Source organism: Oncorhynchus keta, chromosome 10 (genome assembly GCF_023373465.1).
Source record: "Oncorhynchus keta strain PuntledgeMale-10-30-2019 chromosome 10, Oket_V2, whole genome shotgun sequence".
Lineage (NCBI taxonomy): Eukaryota > Metazoa > Chordata > Actinopteri > Salmoniformes > Salmonidae > Oncorhynchus > Oncorhynchus keta.
The window spans coordinates 57071770-57092033 of NC_068430.1; the positions used below are offsets into that span (position 1 = coordinate 57071770).

A 20264-nucleotide genomic window follows, 5' to 3' on the forward strand; every position below is an offset into this window, starting at 1 on the left:
GATGTTATTTTGTGCCACATTTAAACATTTGAAATGGTTTCAAAACAAATGTCCTTATTAAACGTTGACACAAAGTAGTCTATGATAAATAGCACAATATATTTCATCTGAGTATTTTTATAGTCAAAATAATCCATACATTATGCTTTTTTTTAACAAAAAAATGCTCAGGTCAATGAGGTCTACAGGCCATAAATAGCAAATAGAAGTTCAAAACTTGTAATGTTCACAAGAACTTAAGTTGATTAAAAAGATCTAACACAACATTAGGTAATAATATATGTATCATTATGGATTTATAATCAGCTATAATGGGGCGGTCATTTTGGACCGGGAACACAGAATTAGTTAACATGAAACGAACACAACAGGAGGATTAATTAAGAAGGTTTTGTCAATCTGGGCCCAGGGCCATAAGAAAATATTTAAGATTCATGCCATCAACTGGAACTCCTCAAAACCATCTGCCGCCTTTCCGGAAGGTAAATAATGTAACACTTCCTGGCTTGGAAGAAGTCGCGTGTTTTAAAAACTTTTGCTCTGACGAACCTACACGGGTTTTTTTCCCCAACGTGTTTGTATTGCTACTACAGCTAATGACATGTGTAGTAGCTTTATATAATTAATATGACACAATGTTATTTTGAAATGCCGTTGTAACTTAGTAAGTAACAAGCTTGTTCCTTGCATGACTAGAATAAGCTAGCTAGCCGGCTAACGTACGCTAGCTACCGCCCGGTAAGTTAGTTCAGGAATTGTTGGCCCATGCCATGTGTCTCACTCTGTATCGATTAACACGTAATTTGCCATAGTATATAGCAAGCAAGGCAACGTTGTCCAAAAGGAATTTGTTTTGTTGAGTTCATTGACTTGTGTTAGTTGGTAGTATTCATTGAGACTTAAAAGAACGGTAGTATCAGCTAACGTTAGTCCAACATGGTCTTCTTCACGTGCAATGCGTGTGGTGAATCACTAAAGAAAGCCCAAGTCGAAAAACATGTGAACATGTGCCGTGGATGTGAAATTTTGTCATGCATTGACTGCGGGAAAGACTTTTGGTAAGTGCTTGTGAATGTTTTTCCCCTTCTTGCTGTGTTGGGTACATCGCAGTTTGGTTGCTTGCTTTGCATAGCATAGCCAACATTGAACCAGTATCTTCTGTGCGTTTAGACACCTCTAACGCCCAAAAGGCTCAGATTGAAGCTCTCATTCACTAGCTGTGTAAGCGTTATAACGTTAAAATACGTTCGTTGATCACTACATATGGAGTTTCGCTGAGTAACTAACTATCTTAATTCACTCCCGTTACGGCTGATATGTACTTTCAAAAAAGGTCTAAATAAAAATGTATGTATTGGGGCTGCCGAAGAGGCACTTTTTAGGTTGCTTGTGCATTTTTATTTAGACCTTATTTGGAAGTACATAAAAGTCTAATTGCATTCATCAAATACTTCGTAAAACACAGATGTAGACTAACAGTGAAATGCTTACTTACGGGCCCTTCCAAACTATGCAGAGAAAGAAAGTATACGAAATAATAGAAAGTTAATAACATGTATCCCAATCACTGCCCTGGGGCATTGGGATATTTTTTAGACCAGAGGAAAGAGTGCCTCCTACTGGCCCTCCAACACCACTTCCAGCAGCATCTGGTCTCCCATCCAGGAACTGACCAGGACCAACCCTGCTTAGCTTCAGAAGCAAGCCAGCAGTGGTATGCAGGGTGGTATGCTGCTGGCTTGGCTTGCTGGCACGATGGTGTGTCACGGGACTAGTCTGAAGGTAACCGTTACTGGTTTAAAAAACAAACAAATGGAAATATGAAGGCAGTGTTGTGCTACCTTAAAAAAGGGTTAAATATGTGTTTTAAAAATGTGTACTGAATGAACAATGAACACTTATTTTAACTTAATATAATACATAAAATCAATTTAGTCTCAAATAAACAAGTAAACTTGTAAAATTTGGTTAAATAATGCAAAAACAGTGTTGGAGAAGAAAGTAAAATTGCAATATGTGCCATGTAAAAAAGCTAACATTTAAGTTCCTTGCTCAGAACATGAGAACAAACGAAAGCTGGTGGTTCCGTTTAACATGAGTCTTCAATATTCCCAGTTAAGAAGTTTTAGGTTGTAGTTATTATAGGACTATTTCTCTCTATACCATTTGTATTTCGTATATCTTTGACTATTGGATGTTCTTATAGGCACTATAGTATTTTCAGCCTAATGTCGGGAGTTGATAGGCTTGAAGTCAAACAGCGCTGTGCTTCAAGCATTGCGAAAAGCTGCTGGTGAACGGAGGAAAGTTTGGTTTGAATGAATGCTTACGAGCCTGCTGCTGTCTACCACTGCTCAGTCAGACTGCTCTATCAAATATCAAATCATAGACTTAATTATAATATATAATCACACAGAAATACGAGGCTTAGGTCATTAATATGGTCAAATCCGGAAACTATCATTTCAAAAATAAAAAGTTTATTCTTTCCGTGAAATACGGAACCGCTCCGTATTTTATTGAACAGGTGACAACCCCAAGTCTAAATATTGCTGTTACATTGCACAACCTTCAATGTCATGTTATAATTATGTAAAATTCTGGCAAATTAATTACGGTCTTTGTTAGGAAGAAATGGTCTTCACACAGTTCGCAACGAACCAGGCGACCCAAACTGCTGCATATACCCTGACTCTGCTTACACTGAACGCAAGAGAAGTGACACACTTTCAGGCACCGCATTGATTATATGCAACGCAGGACAAGGTAGATAAACAAACTAGTAATATCATCAACCATGTGTAGTTAACTAGTGATTGTGTTAATAAGATTGATTGTTTTTTATAAGACATGTTTAATGCTAGCTAGCTCCTTGCTGCACTCGCATAACAGGTAGTCAACTTGCCATGCAGTCTCCTCGTGGAGTTCAATGTAATCGGCCATAATATGTGTCCAAAAATGCCGATGACGATTGTTATGAAAACATGAAATCGGCCGTTCGATTAATCGGTCGACCTCTACACCAGATACTGGGAGATTTAATTCAGCAGGACAATAAACTAAAACAAAAGGCCAAATCTACACTGGAGTGAATTGTTTTTTAACCTAAATGTGCTTGAAAATGTATGTGAAGAGTTGAATGGTTTTTCTATCCATGATCAACAAATATGACAGAATAATTTGAAAAAGAATAATGGGCAAGTATTGTACAATCCAGGTGTGCAAAGCTCTGAGACTTACCCAGAAAGACTCACAGCTGTAATTGCTGCCAAAGGTGATTCTAACATGTATTATCTCGGGTTCACATTGTCATTATGGGATATTGTGTGTCGTTGGGTGAGGGGAAAAATCTATTGAATCCATTTTGAATTCAGGCTATAACACAACAAAATAAATGTGGAATAAGTCAAGGGGTATGAATACTTTCTATAGGCACCGTATTACTAGGACTAAACTGATTAGGTATTGGGATAGATGCTGGCCGTAATTGGAGTAAATGAAGATGGCTGCTTAGTGAAACTCCATATTTTGCGATCAACAAATGTGTTTTGACGTAACACTTGCAGAGCTGGTGAATGGGAGTTTGAATCTGTGCTTTGTCTCAAACACATATACTGGTTCAAGCCAACATCACACGTTGAACAGGTAAATGATTATGATGGGTACATAGCTATTCTATGTCTTCCCCCAACAGGGGAAATGACTACAAGAACCACATCAAATGCATCAGCGAGGATCAGAAGTATGGGGGCAAGGGCTATGAGGCTAAGTCCAACAAAGGGGATGTCAAACAGCAACAATGGATTCAAGTGAGAAATAGATCGTTCATCTGAGTCCCCTTTTTTGTTTCTCAGCACTTTGTGAGGTAGATGATTAATGGATGAGATTTTTCCATAGAGGATTCAAGAAGCCATGAACAAACCAGGAATCGGTGCCAAGCTGAAAGATGTTCTAAATCAAGTCAGTTCGTATGACAACGTCCCAAGAAAGAAGTCGAAGTTCCAGGTTGGTTATTTCTATGGTTGCTAAGGATATTATGGTCCGTTTATTGTCAGTGGTGCGTGACTTTGTGCTGGACCGCAGTGTCCGTTTACTGCTATTTTATGCTTGGCTTGCTGAAATGTTAAATCACTCTGTTGTAATAATGCTGTCACGTGGTGCTCACTCCATCAGAACTGGATGAAGAACAGTCTGAAGATCCACAATCCCACGCTGCATGACCAGGTGTGGGACATCTTTTCAGCAGCAACCAGCAGCGTGAGTATCTCTTAAAGGAAGGGTGTTAACATAATTAGGGTCATTTAGCAAACTCTTATCTAGGGATGCACCGATATTATAATTTTTGGCCGATGCTGATATTTTCCTTGCCAAAAACCACAATACCGATACCCAATATTACATTTTTAAGCAGCCTTTTAAGCATTCTAGTACAGTTAAATAGTTGAAACACACACACAGGCCAAAGGTTATTTTGTTGCCATTTACGTATGTCCCTATTACCAGTAAAACATAATCAAAACCTATTTCTTTCACTTACTTGCTGTGCTGTTTCGTTGTTCATTTGTTCAGTCGTTTCATTCTCAACCAGAATTTCATCATACATGTCAAGCAGTGATGTTTCAGCTCTGTCTGTCTGTGGCCTCTTCTGTCGTGGGTCCTCTTCCTCGGTGTGCACTGTCACTGTGTCCTTTTCCATCTTGTCCAACTGTCTGTAACATTTCACGTAAACCCTGTTTCTTGTCTGCTTCGAAGTAGTGGTCCCTGTACCTAGCATCGAACATGGTGGCAACACAGTAAAGAGGCTCAGAGAGAATGCCACTGAATCGCTTGTTCACAGCCTCTTGTAGAGTACTTTTGCAAGTTTTAACAACACCGTCTGTATCTGCAGTTTTGTTGAGCAGGCTTTTTAATGCCATGTCAGAGGGTATCATGTCTGCTGCAGATGCAGTTGATGAGCTTATTTCTCGAGTCAGTGGAGCTAGGAGTGTGTTCATGTTTCTAAGGTTCAAACTAGAGGTCGGCCGATTATGATTTTTCACCGCAGATACCGATTATTGGAGGTCAAAAAAGCCGATACCGATTAATCGGCCGATTTATGTATACAAATATATATATATATATAATAATAATAATGACAATTACAGCAATACTGAATGAACACTTATTTTAACTTAATATAATGCATCAATAAAATCAATTTAGCCTCAAGTAAATAATGAAACATGTTCAATTTGGTTTAAATAATGTAAAAACAAAGTGTTGGAGAAGAAAGTAAAAGTGCAATATGTGCTATGTAAGAAAGCTAACGTTTAAGTTCCTTGCTCAGAACATGAGAACATATGAAAGCTGGTGGTTCCTTTTATCATGAGTCTTCAATATTCCCAGGTAAGAAGTTTTAGGTTGTAGTTATTATAGGAATTATAGGACTATTTCCCTCTATACCATTTGTATTTCATTAACCTTTGACTATTGGATGTTCTTATAGGCACTTTAGTATTGCCAGTGTAACAGTGTAGCTTCTGTCCCTCTCCTCGCTCCTCCCTGGGCTCGAACCAGCAACACAACGACAACAGCCACCCTCGAAGCAGCGCTACCCATGCAGAGCAGGGGGAACAACTACTAGAAGGCTCAGAGCGAGTGACGTTTGAAACGCTATTAGCGAGTGCTAACTAGCTAGCCATTTCACTTCGGTTACACAAGCTTCATCTCGGGAGTTGATAGGCTTGAAGTCATAAACAGCGCAATGCTTGACGCACAACGAAGAGCTGCTGGAAAAACACACGAAAGTGCTGTTTGAATTAATGTTTACGTGCCTGATTCTGCCTACCACCGCTCAGTCAGATACATAGATACTTGTATGCTCAGTCAGATTATATGCAACGCAGGACACGCTAGATAATATCTAGTAATATCATCAACCATGTGTAGTTAACTAGTGATTATGATTGATTTGTTTTTATAAGATAAGTTTAATGCTAGCTAGCAAATTACCTTGGATTACTGAATTCGAGTGCAACCAGAGAGAGGCAGGTCGTTATTGCATTGGACTTTTTATTTTTTTCTCCTTTATTTAACCAGGTAGGCTAGTTGAGAACAAGTTCTCATTTTCAACTGCGACCTGGCCAAGATAAAGCATAGCAGTGTGAACAGACAACACAGAGTTACACATGGAGTAAACAATTAACAAGTCAATAACACAGTAGAAAAAAAGAGTCTATATACATTGTGTGCAAAGGGAATGAGGAGGTAGGCGAATAATTACAATTTTGCAGATTAACACTGGAGTGAAAAATGATCAGATGGTCATGTACAAGTAGAGATATTGGTGTGCAAAAGAGCAGAAAAGTAAATAAATATAAACCGTATGGGGATGAGGTAGGTAAAGTTGGGTGGGCTATTTACCGATAGACTATGTACAGCTGCAGCGATCGGTTAGCTGCTCAGATAGCAGATGTTTGAAGTTGGTGAGGGAGATAAAAGTCTCCAACTTCAGCGATTTTTGCAATTCGTTCCAGTCACAGGCAGCAGACAACTGGAATGAAAGGCGACCAAATGAGGTGTTGGCTTTAGGGATGATCAGTGAGATACACCTGCTTGCTGGAGCGCATGCTACGGGTGGGTGTTGCCATCGTGACCAGTGAATTGAGATAAGGCGGAGCTTTACCTAGCATGGACTTGTAGATGACCTGGAGCCAGTGGGTCTGGCAACGAATATGTAGCGAGGGCCAGCCGACTGAAGCATACAGGTCGCGGTGGTGGGTGGTATACGGTGCTTTAGTAGCAAAACGGATGGCACTGTGATAAACTGCATCCAGTTTGCTGAGTAGAGTATTGGAAGCTATTTTATAGATGACATCGCTGAAGTCGAGGATCGTTAGGATAATCAGTTTTACTAGGGTAAGTTTGGCAGTGTGAGTGAAGGAGGCTTTGTTGCGGAATAGAAAGCCGATTCTAGATTTGATTTTAGATTGGAGATGTTTGATATGAGTCTGAAAGGAGAGTTTACCGTCTAGCCAGACACCTAGGTACTTATAGATGTCCACATATTCTAGGTCGGAACCATCCAGGGTGGTGATGCTAGTCGGGCGTGCGGGTGCAGGCAGCAAACGGTTGAAAAGCATGCATTTGGTTTTTACTAGTGTTTAAGAGCAGTTGGGTGCCACGGAAGGAGTGTTGTATGGCATTGAAGCTCGTTTGGAGGTTAGATAACACAGTGTCCAAGGACGGGCCGGAAGTATACAGAATGGTGTCGTCTGCGTAGAGGTGGATCAGGGAATCGCCTGCAGCAAGAGCAACATCATTGTTATATACAGAGAAAAGAGTCGGCCCGAGAATTGAACCCTGTGGCACCCCCATAGAGACTGCCAGAGGACTGGACAGCATGCCCTCCGATTTGACACACTGAACTCTTGTCTGCAAAGTAGTTGGTGAACTAGTTAACTGTAAGGTTGCAATATTGAATCCCCTGAGCTGACAAGGTGAAAATGTCGTTCTGCCCCTGAATGAGGCAATTAACCCACCGTTCCTAGGCCGTCATTGAAAATAAGAATGTGTTCTTATCTGACTTGCCTAGTTAAAGAAAGGTATAAAAAATATTTTCTTTAATTCATTTTTTTTTTAACTGCGCCCAAAAATACAGATTTCCGATTGTTATGAAAACTTTAATTCGCCCCTAATTAATTGGCCATTCCGATTAATCGGTCGACCTCTAGTTTAAACATGTTCTCAAATGGCAGTAGCGGTATGAGAATCAACACATTCTTGAGCATGCAATGCGGCTTTCCTCAGTATGAAATTCTCGTCGACCCACTGTGCTGTCAGACTCAGCATGTTCATGGGGCTGATGTCGCTGGTCCAAATGTCAGTCGTGAAGCTAATAGCAGTGACGCCCATAGCAAGTAGTTCAGGGATGTGTGTTTCAACAATACTATCTAACTCTGGTAGGGCAACATCTGAAAAATAGCGCCTACTTAGATGTGTGTACCGGGGCTCGAGGTGCTCAATCAGTCGGCGAAAGCCAACATCATCCACGATAGATAACGGTTAAGGGTAATGAATTAGGTTAAGGGTAATGAATTAGGTTATCTTGGCGTTAATGGATTTTGTCTTTGAATTGTCTCTTTCTAATGACTGCTCGACTTGAACTTGTTTAGTTGTCTGGGGGTGATGCACTTTCAAATGAGTAATTAGGTTTGTGGTATTGACAGATTTCACTTTCTCCCCTCCTCGGGAAATAATAGCAACACAGACGTTGCATATGGACATTTCGTCATCTTCCTTTGAAACTTCAAAAAAATAGATCCACACAGCAGACTAGGTTAGTCAGCTTTGACATTGGTTTTGCACATCGACGTTAATCTAGACATCAGGCCGATGTTGGCATTTTTAGCTAATATTGTCCGATTCCAATATGCTTACTGATATATCGTGCATTCTGGGGGTGAATGAGCAAGACAAAAGATTTAAGTGCCTTTGAATGGAGTATGGTAGTAGGTGCCAAGCACACCGGTTTATGTGTTAAGAACTGCAACACTGGTGGGTTTTTCACACAACAGTTTCCTGTATGTATCAAGAATGGTCCACCACCCAAAGGACATCCAGCCAACTTGACACAGCTTTGGGGAGCATTGGAGTCAACATGGGCAAGCGTCCCTGTGGAACGCTTTCGACACCTTGTACAGTCCATGCCCTGACAAATTGAGGCTGTTCTGAGTGCAAAGGGGGTGTAACTCAATATTAGGAAGGTGTTCCTAATGTTTTGTCCACTCAGTTTATATGATATATTAAACAGAATCAATGTGTATTTTTACAAATCATGTGACGTTAACTAAAGCAATTGATTTAATTTTCATAATTCAAAGCAATGTTATATGAATAAACTTTTGATTTTAGCTGGCTTCCGAAGCCCCGAATCAGACTGAGGAACCCAGGCAGTCTGTTGCTGAAAGCAAGACCGAGACTAATGGGAGCCATCAGAATGGCACATCGGAGGAGCCACCACCAGAGAAGAAGAAGTTGAACAAGCGTGAGCGCAAAGAGGCAAGACAAAAGAAAAGCGGGAAGAAAGAAAAGAAAGCCCCGGAGAACGATAGCACCGAGGAGGAGGAAGCAAGCGCAGGCAAACGAAAGGACAAGAAAAGGAAGAGGAGTTCTGAGGAAGATGGGGAGCAAAAAGGCCACGATGCTGGAGGAGAGGTGACCACCAAGAAACGGAAGACCAGTAAAAAGGACAGTTCCGAAGGTATATAACACATTTTCAGGGGGTTCTTTTCTCAAGTGAGTGTGACACTCTGCGTTTCTGTTCTTCTTCACACTTGCTGTTGGAAAATGCACATTAGTCTTTGATTCAGTTTCTTTTTATTCTACCTTCCAGATGACCAAAACACAGAGGCGGCTGAGGAGGAGGCAGAGGGTGCTGCAGGAGAAGCAAGTTCCAAAGGTACCAGTTATTCTGGGAATGTGCTCATTGTCCTGCATAGTTTTCATAGTGAGAAAAGACTTGGGCTCCATCCAAATTCACCACATTTTTTTCCCGAAGTGTGCACTTGCACATGGCCCTTTCATGGATTGAAAAGCATTGGCTGGAGGGAGTTTTCAATTTTGTTAAATCCATGCCCGAGAAGGGTGCACACTTTGAGAAGAGTGGAGAATTGGGACGCACATTGGACTTAGGTCATTACCTCAGTTTTTTACATTTTCAAAATGTTGCCACCAGGGGACAGTGTTGACGCATCCCTTTGCTGCAGAGTAGGCCGACATAAATGTGCTTTCAATAATAGTTGGAAACAGTGATTATCAGATATCAGACAAAAGCACCTTCAATTTTAAATTGTCATGCATGTAGTAAGACTCAAGCCACCCAAGTCATAGACTGTTCTCTACTACCGCACAGCAAGCGGTACTGGAGCGCCAAGTCTGACCCAAAAAGGTACCTGAACAGCTTCCAAGCAGTAAGACTGCTAAACAGTTCATCAAATGGCTACAATTCACATTGAACCTCCCCCTCTTATTTATTTCTTTATCTTAATTGTTTTACATTGACTCCATTGCACTGGCTATATGCACATTCACTAAGGACACTTACTAGACTACGCACACACTCATTGACACTCCAACACACACACTCCATACGCTTACACACACAAAAGACACACTCATATTGACGCCACACTCACACATACACTTTCACACTTCACATACACTGCTGATACTCTGTTTACTATATATCCTAGTCACTTTTACCCCTAACCACATGTACAGTGCGTTAGGAAAGTATTCAGACCTCTTCCCTTTTTTCACATTTTGTTACGTTATAGCCTTATTCTAAAATGGATTAAATGCATTTTTCCCCTCATCAATCTACACACAATACCCAATGGCAAAGCGAGAACAGGTGTAGAAATTTTATCAAATGCATTAAAAAAATACAAAAATGGATACCTTATTGACATAAATATTCAGACCCTTCGCTATGAGACAAGAAATTGAGCTCCGGTGCATCCTGTTTCCATTGATCATCCTTGAGATGTTTCTACAACTTGATTGGAGTCCGGCTATATTGAATTCAATCGTTTGGACATGATTTGGAAAGGCACACTCCTGTCTATATAAGGTCCCACAGTTGACAGTGCATGTCAGAGCAAAAAACAAGCCATGAGGTTGAAGGAATTGTCTGTAGAGCTTCGAGACAGGATTGTGTTGAGGCACAGATCTGGGGAAGGGTACCAAAAAATGTCGGCAGCATAGAAGGTCCTGAAGAACACAGTCGCCTCCATCATTCTTAAATGGAAGAAGTTTGGAACAAGCAAGACTCTTCCTAGAGCTGGCCACCGGGCCAAATTCAGCAATTGGGGGAGAAGGGAGGTGACCAAGAACATGATGGTCACTCTGGCAGATCGCCGGAGTTCCTCTGTGGAGATGGGAGAACCTTCCAGAAAGACAACCATCTTTGCAGCACTCCACCAATCAGGCCTTTATGGTGGAGTGGCCAAACGGAAGCCAATCCTCAGTAAAAGGCACATGACAGCCTGCTTGGAGTTTGCCAAAAGGCACCTAATGTACTCCGGCCATGAGAAACAAGATTCTCTGGTCAGATGAAACCAAGATTAAACTCTTTGGCTTGAATGCCAATCGTCACATCTGGAGGAAAACTGGCACCCTCCCTACGGTGAAGCATGGTGGTGGCAGAATCATGCTGTGGGGATGTTTTTCCACAGCAGCGACTGGGAGACAAGTTAGGATCGAGGGAAAGATGAACGTAGCAAAGTACAGAGATCCTTGATGAAAACCTGCTCAGGACCTCAGACTGGGGTGAAGGTTCACCTTCCAACAGGACAATGAACCTAAGCACATAGCCAAGACAACACAGGAGTGGCTTCGGGACAAGTCTCAATGTCTTTGAGGGGCCCAGCGAGAGCCCAGACTTGAAGTCGATCAAACATCTCTGGAGAGACCCGAAAATAGCTTGTGCAGCGACGCTCTAACCTGACAGCTTGATAGGATGTGCAGAGAAGAATGGGAGAAACTCCCCAAAACTGGTGTGCCAAGCTTGTATCGTCATACCCAAGACGACGTGTGGCTGTAATCGCTGCCAAAAGTGCTTTAACAAAGTACTGAGTAAAGGATCTGAATACTTGCGTAATGTGAGATTTAGTTTTTTTTTGTGCAAAAACTTCTAAAAGCCTGTTTTTACTACAATTTAATTTAATAAATTTTAGAATAAGGCTATAACGTAACAAAATGTGGAAAAAGAGAAGGGGTCTGAATACTTTCCTAATGCACTGTAAATACTGTACCTCAACTCCCTCGTACCCCTACACATTGACTCTGTACTGGTACACTTTATATATAGCGTCTTTATTGTTTTTGTGCTACTATTTCCTTTTTTATTTGTCTTACTTTTTAACGCTGCACTGTTGGGAATGGGCTCGTAAGACAGCATGTAACTGTGAAGTCTACACCTGTTCTAGTTGGCGCATGTGTCCAATACAATTTGATTAGTCATGATCAGCTAATGCTCTTGTTTGACTTCCAGGCAAGTTCAATTGGAAAGGAACGATAAAGGCAGTCTTAAAACAATCTCCTGAAGAAGGACTTGCGGTGAAAAAACTCAGGAAGAAGGTATGTTCATCTGAATCAGACATCTATGAATATTGTGTGTCACACAAGATAGTTATAGGTCAGCTTTTCTGGCAGCTCACTTTTATTTGTACATTTGATCAAATATAGTTCATACATACTACTGGAGCAGCATGTTTAACAATTTTACATTATGCCTGTAGGGCTAGAATAGTGATATGACATGGTCATGATTGTAATTGTCACTGTTTTCACTAATGGCACTATTAATTTTTCCTTCCAGGTTTTGTCAGCTTACTACTCATTCAGCGGAGAGGGGAATTTCAAATCAGAAGAGGAGCTGCTCGCACTGTTCAACAAGAAGATTAAAGGCAACCCCAAGTTTAGAGAATTAAAAGACAAAGTTAGACTTGTAAAGTAGATCATGAATTCCAGCATGGCTGTTTTAACAACTCACCGTCGTCTTCAGTGGTAATCGTGTCATTTTTAAAGACATCATCTGAAAGATTAAATCATTTTTCAACACCAAGTCATAACCCTTTACTGACTTTTAATTGGACACCAATGTTGTCTTGTTTCTTTAAGACTAGAAACAATGCAGGCTTTAGTGTAAAGAGCCACTGAACATGCCAATTTGCACATGTTTTTCTGTTGCTCATTAGGAAAATGAGATTTCAGTCTTGGAGGTGTGCTTCCTGAAAAATTCCACGTTTGGTTAATGATGTTTCTCCCCTATGAGACACTAGCCTATTTCATGTCTTCAAAATCCCCAGAAAGAATCTATAATTCAAGAACTCCGTAATAAATGTTAACACTTTTGCCGAGGATGTTTTAGTTCAGCAATTTTACATTTAACTAAGGTGTTTAGTGCAGTATCGCTCAAGTTAGAAAATATGAGACATGTTGTCTTATGTAAAGAAAGTCAGAGCTGCTGGGCAGGTCTGCCTCACTGTCTATGCTATTGGGTAAAGCGCAATCACCGCAGCTGGTCATCCCATGTTAGTGTGAAAATGGACATTGTCAAATCAGCAGTCAACCTTCATTTACCCATTGTGACGTACGGATGTTCCAAACTCTTTTGGACATGACTGACGCTTTAATATGATTATTTACACGGTAGTCAATTCTGACACTAGAATAACTGTTTCTGACTCGTATCCATGCCAAATAGGCTGTTTTCAAGGGGATTTGTTGCTTTTTAAAGGCATTCGCTCTGTTTGCAACATGTTCATTTGAATAGAGACACTTGTTTAATGATTGGTGTGAACGGACCTAATGAGTGTTCTGTAAAAGCAAGACTGACAATTGGAGGTGGTTTAGAAGCACTCGTGTGATAAGGGCTTACCTAGAAACTTCCAAACGGACTTATTCGAGACAAAGAAGTTAGAGCACTTAACAAAAAAGGCAGAGATGAATTAGTTGAATTATTTCTTTTGGAAGTTTTTCTTGGTTAGCCCATTCGATGGATGTTTGTCATTGTTGTCTAACACCCCTCCTATTTTCCTGTTTGCTTTAGTGCGGAGGCCCACCTGGACTCACCGCGGGCTAATACTTAGGCTTTAGTTCAGCAAGATAAACACTGTCTTTGTTGCATGCTTTGTTTGTTTAATCGTTTGCATCCTATTAATTGAGCAATAAGAATTTACAAAAATGATTTTCATGTGCCTTAGGGTTAATAGTGGTTGTGGAGGATACTGGCTCTTTCACATTCCAACCCACAGTACGGCTGTGAAACGGTACCTTATCTCTGGGATTGGATGTGGAAGGGGAGGGGTGCACCTGAGGTGAATTTGACTCTCACACGGGACGGGGCTAATGCACATTCCTCGGCACCCAGAACGGGGTTCATTTGGCCGGGTACACAGAAGCGCCATAGAATCAAGACATTGGTGTCAGCCTCAGGTGAAGTTTTAATGCTGTCTGATTTCCACCACTCAATTGTTACCTGCATACACACACTCACTGCACACAAACACCCACGGCCACAGTCACTAGGAGATGCTGGAGGAAATATCCTCAGCTTTATGAAGCTCCTGCTAATCCTTCCGAGTTTAACACTGATCCTCATTCATCGCTACGCTTACCTGTAATTATATATTGCATACTTTGGGTATTAGCAAAGCTGTTACTCAAGTTTGCAAGTATTAAAATTGTGTTTTCTGGCCAGTATTGGGGTTCAAGCTCACATTTTTTAATTGTTTTTCAGTGCAGACCTTACAGAATACTCCAAAGCATAAATGTCATTGCACAAATAGTCTTTATTTCACTCAATTTTAACATGGTCATAAAGAGCACATGTTTAACTTCTTAATAAATATGTTTCCCATCTCAAGAGGTTTGAACTTGTTAAAACATCTCTAGCCATATCTATATGGGTAACAGAGTTGATATGTTATGCTCGGCGCGCTCAGTTTTCCACCACAAAACACCAGGAAATTGGAAAAAAAGTAGAACCACCGCACCTGCTTTTTATACTGTAATTTGACTATTAGATGTTCAATATGTTTAAAATAAAAAGATTAAGGAATAGTTTTACTTCAGTTCGTGTTAGAGGGTTGACATTAAACCGGAGGGACAGATGTAAATTAATCAATAATCACATTTAATAAGTAAAAATCTTCAGAAATGACATTCCCAAAGCAACAAAATAACTAGGGCTTTCCACTGATGGTGAGAACCGGGGAGAACCTTGGTGTTAAGTTGGTTAAATTATTCCTAGAAGATGGACAAATATGACCAGACATGCCGAAACGGGGATCTTCAGATAAAACAAATGGTTTAGTTAGAGCATAGATGGGTTATCCAATTGTTAATAAATACAAGAATTTAAGACAAATTTACACACTTATTTGTCTAAAGAACTTAAAAGGCACTATTTGTGGACCGACCCATAAGACCTCGCATGATATTGGCTTTGGACATTTCAAGCATACTGCTTGCTCAAGCTGTCAGTATTGATCCAAGTAATAGTACTGAAACATGATTACAAATCTAATTTTATTTGTCACATACACATGGTTAGCAGATGTTAATGCGAGTGTAGCGAAATGCTTGTGCTTCTCGTTCCGACCATGCAGTAATCTAACCTAACAATTTCACAACTACCATATACACACGAGTGTAAATGAATGAATAAGAATATGTACATAAAAATATATGAATGAGTGATGGCCGAACGGCATAGGCAAGATGCAGTAGATGGTATAGAGTACAGTATATACAGATGAGATGAGTAATGTAGGGTATGTAAACATTATATAAAGTGGCATTGTTTAAAGTGGCTAGCGATACATTTATTACATACATTTTTCCATTATTAAAGTGGCTAGAGTTGAGTCAGTATGTTGGCAGCAGCCACTCAATGTTATTGATGGCTTTTTAACAGTCTGATGGCCTTGAGATAGAAGCTGTTTTTCAGTCTCTCGGTCCCCGCTTTGATGCACCTGTACTGAACTCGCCTTCTGGATGATAGAGTGGTGAACAGGCAGTGGCTTGGGTGGTTGTTGTCCTTGATTATCTTTTTGGCCTTCCTGTTACATAGGGTGGTGTAGGTGTCCTGGAGGGCAGGTAGTTTGCCCCCGGTGATGTGTTGTGTAGACCTCACTACCCTCTGGAGAGCCTTACGGTTATGTGCAGAGCAGTTGCCGTACCAGGCGGTGATACAGCCCGACAGGATGCTCTCGATTGTGCATGTAAAAGTTTGTGAGTGTTTTTGGTGACAAGCCAAATTTCATCAGCCTCCTGAGGTTGAATAGGCCCTGCTGCACCTTCTTCACCACGCTGTCTGTGTGGGTGGACCATTTCAGTTTGTCCGTGATGTGTACGCCGAGGAACTTAAAACTTTCCACCCTCTCCACTACTGTCCTGTCAATGTGGATAGGGGGCTGCTCCCTCTGCTGTTTCCTGAAGTCCACGATCATCTCCTTTGTTTTGTTGATATTGAGTGTGAGGTTATTTTCTGAGGGCCCTCACCTCCTCCCTGTAGGCTGTCTCGTCGTTGTTGGTAATCAAGCCTACCACTGTAGTGTCGTCTGCAAACTTGATGATTGAGTTGGAGGCGTGCATGGCCACACAGTCGTGGGTGAACAGGAAGTACAGGAGAGGGCTGAGAACACATCCTTGTGGGGCCCCAGTTTTGAGGATCAGCAGGGTGGAGATGTTGTTACCTACCCTCACCACCTGGGGGTGGCCCGTCAGGAAGTCCAGGACCCAATTGCTCAGCGCCGGGTCGAGACCCAGGGTCTCGAACTAAATGACGAGTTTGGAGGGTACTATGGTGTTAAATGCTGAGCTGTAATCGATGAACAGCATCCTTACATAGGTATTCCTCTTGTCCAGATGGGTTAGGGCATACAAATAGGTTTGCATGTGATATCACGACACGGATTATCTAGCCAATTTAGTGAACTGGCCACCAGAGGCAGCACCTTCAACCTTTTTAAATATACAAACATATTCATACAATATTCATGAATAGATTTCACTGGAGCTACAAAACCAGTGAGGTGCTCAGATGAATTTCAAATGTTCACTTGAATCTCATACATCCTCGAACGGCAGCTGGCATCTACTGTGCATGTTTATCAGGCTACGCTGTGGTAGTGTCATTATGGGGAAACAACCTGAAAACAACTCGGGTGTGTCACTACCCATAAGCTGATGAGTGATGGACTTACCCAGTAGCACACTATGTTACTAAGAGAGACAAATGTAAAGTTATTTTGAAAGGCTATGCAAACAAAAGCAATGCCTGAGTAACAAATGAGTTGCATAACTGACATGGAGAAATAGAGAGACAACAAGCCAGAGACAATAGGGGCTTACCTAAATGAGTGTTACAAAATAACTTGCCATAATTACCATATTTTAGCTGCTGTCAACATTCACATTTGACTGCAGTCAAGGAAACATGCCAAATTGGAGTAATGTAAACCAAACTATAAAACGCACTTAACTGAAAGCCCATATAAATAGTTAAATATAATGTATGTCAACATCAGTTGAGGCAAGTTTCAACAATTTTTTGATAAGGCATCAAAAAGCATAATTGCACTCACAGATACAAATCCCACCTGGGAATTGGACTAGACTTAATTTGTTGTTCAGTGTAGACTTCAGGCCAAGTGGCCTGTATGTAAAAGTATACTTTTTAAAAACTAGGCAAGTCAGTTAAGAACAAATTCTTATTCACAATGATGGCCTAGGAACAGTGTTTTCACTGCCTTGTTCAGGGGCAGAATGACACATTTGTACCTTGTCAGCTCTGGGATTCGATCTAGCAACCTTTCGGTTACTGGCCCAACACTAACCACTAGGCTACCTGCCACCCCAAAATACATAACAGATAAGCTTCCATACCTGCCACTGAGAATACAGTACTGTATTTCCCAATTAAGTGTGCGATGAGCAGGTTTTTCTCCACACTTGGATTCATCACCCTAGGTAGACATTTCTGCAGTCTGTCTTTTAAATAATTTTCTTAACATACTATTCAATGTCATATTGTGAAATGGAGGCTATAGGCATACCCATTCAGATTAAACCTAAAGTTAGTGCTGGTTAAAAAGCATGCTCAATGGAGAATCTTAATCGAAAGCATTTTAGTCCAGGACGAGGCTTCATCTTTGCCTTGGAAACTATAGCCCTTAATAAATCAAGCTTCATTTTTTTTTTTTTACATCATTCCAATTTGGATTTGAGACTGGATCTCTAGGTACCCTCTCAGCAAGCACACGTAAAGATATTTTTATTTATTTGTATGAACCATGTTATTCGTCTGTGATTTGTGCATTTTTTAAGTCCAACACTGTAAAAACAAATACATTGCAAGTACAACAGAGGACACACTGATTGGCATACACTAACAAAACAATTGTCTACAATATCCAGTCAATATTGATACTGCATTATCCCACTGAAGCATGGCATTAATGAAACATTTTCTGGAATTGATTCGGTCATGTCTAAACAGCCCCTTACGAAAACAAGAGTGCAGTATAACTGCAGTATGCTGCAAATGCTATGTTTGTTTTTCTGTGCGACTGCGGCTTACAGTGCAGTATAACTGCAGTTCATTTGCAGTACACTGCAGTTATTCTGCAATTACTGCGTCCAAAATACCATAAACGACTGCAGTTACTGCACTTTTAATACAATATTTTTTATATCCTTTTAGCTAACCCTTTTCCTAACATCTACTTTCCATCTCCTAACCTGCTGTATAAATTATCCTAACCTATTACGAAAAATCTATTCTGACTAACTGTATCCTTTCTAGTCATAACCAATTGATTCCCCCAGAGAGAAAGAAGAGAAGTGAGAGGGGTTACTTTGTTGAGAAAATAATTTTGGAAAAAAAAGAAATGGAACTAGGCTGTAGTAGTACTACCAAAAACAAACTAAACAGTATTGGACTGAACATCAGGGAGGAGATGGTATATGAAAAAGCAGAGGTTGCCAATTAATTCAACTCTTTTTTTTAACTTCTGTTGCCAGCAAGCTTGGTTAGCAAGCTACCCACCAGTTCTGGTCTGTATGGAAGCAACCAAGTCAAGAAGTATTATGTAGAGTTAGGGGTTCAGCCAAACCTTTTATTTTGCAAAGGTAGAAACAGCCAAAATAGTCTGTATGCTTGCTGAGCTTAAATGCTCCAAAGCCACAGGCCAGGATTATATTCCTTAGGGAGGAGGCCTGAAGCCTCCTCCCTAAGTTTGTTCTATTCACTGCTTTAGCACACTCTGCCAACCCGGATGTTCCAGCTGTGTCTGAATCCTGGCTTAGGAAGACCACCAAAAATTCAGAAATTTTAATTCCAAACGACAACATTTTCAGACAAGATAGAACTGCCAAAGGGGGTGGTGTTGCAATCTACTGCAAAGATAGCCTGCAGAGTTCTGTCCTACTATCCAGATCTGTACCCAAACAATTTGAACTTCTACTTTTAAAAATCCACCTCTCTAAAAACAAGTCTCTCACCGTTGCCGCCTGCTATAGACCACCCTCTGCCCCCAGCTGTGCTCTGGACACCATATGTGAACTGATTGCCCCCCCATCTATCTTCAGAGCTCGTGCTGCTAGGCAACCTAAACTGGAACATGCTTAACACCCCAGCAATCCTACAATCTAAACTTGATGCCCTCAATCTCACACAAATTATCAATGAACCTACCAGGTACCTCCCCAAAGCCTTAAACACGGGCACCCTCATAGATATCATCCTAACCAACTTCCCCTCTAAATACACCTCTGCTGTCTTCAACCAAGATCTCAGCGATCACTGCCTCAAGGATATTGATCTCATCCCGTCAATAGAGGATGCCTGGATATTTTTTTTAAATGCCTTCCTAACCATCTTAAATAAACATGCCCCATTCAAGAAATTTTGAACCAGGAACAGATATAGCCCTTGGTTCTCTCCAGACCTGACTGCCCTTAATCAACACAAAAACATCCTATGGCGTTCTGCATTAGCATTGAACAGCCCCCGTGATATGCAGCTGTTCAGGGAAGCTAGAAACCATTATACACAGGCAGTTAGAAAAGCCAAGGCTAGTTTTTTCAAGCAGAAATTTGCTTCCTGCAACACTAACTCAAAAAGGTTCTGGGACACTGTAAAGTCCATGGAGAATAAGAACACCTCCTCCCAGCTGCCCACTGCACTGAAGATAGGAAACACTGTCACCACTGATAAATCCACCATAATTGAGAATTTCAATAAGCATTTTTCGACGGCTGGCCATGCTTTCCACCTGGCTACTCCTACCCCGGTCAACAGCACTGCAGCCCCAACAGCAACTCGCCCAAGCCTTCCCCATTTCTCCTTCTCCCAAATCCATTCAGCTGCTGTTCTGAAAGAGCTGCAAAATCTGACCCCTACAAATCAGCCGGGCTAGACATTCTGGACCCTTTCTTTATAAAAGTATCTGCTGAAATTGTTGCCACCCCTATTACTAGCCTGTTCAACCTCTCTTACGTGTCGTTAGCTGATGAGATATCATAGAACAAAATGTATAAGATCTCTCTGTGTTGACCACAGACCTCATTTCGGTGTTAATCCCCAAGAAACATTCATTTCCCCCTAGACTTTGACTAATGATCCATGGCAGTTCGCCTTTGTCAGTGCCTACAAAAAGACACCCTTACTATTGCTTTCTATAACTATGATGTGGTTGGTTGATACTTAAAAC

The 20264-nt window shown here is 41.0% G+C and overlaps 1 protein-coding gene across 1 annotated transcript; it reads left to right on the forward strand.

Annotated features, from left to right (window-relative positions):
- The first annotated feature begins 477 nt into the window (after positions 1 to 477).
- On the forward strand, positions 478 to 12607 carry lyar (Ly1 antibody reactive homolog (mouse)). The gene is made up of 8 exons (XM_035778669.2): positions 478 to 1058; positions 3695 to 3809; positions 3898 to 4005; positions 4174 to 4257; positions 8893 to 9241; positions 9374 to 9439; positions 12035 to 12120; positions 12362 to 12607. The coding sequence occupies exons 1-8, from the start codon at positions 937 to 939 to the stop codon at positions 12497 to 12499; spliced, it is 1068 nt and encodes a 355-aa protein (XP_035634562.1). The 5' UTR covers positions 478 to 936; the 3' UTR covers positions 12500 to 12607.
- The last annotated feature ends 7657 nt before the right edge of the window (positions 12608 to 20264 follow it).

Coding starts and splice junctions, on each gene's coding strand:
- lyar (XM_035778669.2), top strand. CDS start 937: ATGGTCTTCTTCACGTGCAATGCGTGTGGTGAATCACTAAAGAAAGCC. Junction 9,440..12,034: donor AGGAGAAGCAAGTTCCAAAG/GTACCAGTTATT, acceptor TTTGACTTCCAG/GCAAGTTCAATTGGAAAGGA. Junction 12,121..12,361: donor TGAAAAAACTCAGGAAGAAG/GTATGTTCATCT, acceptor TTTTCCTTCCAG/GTTTTGTCAGCTTACTACTC.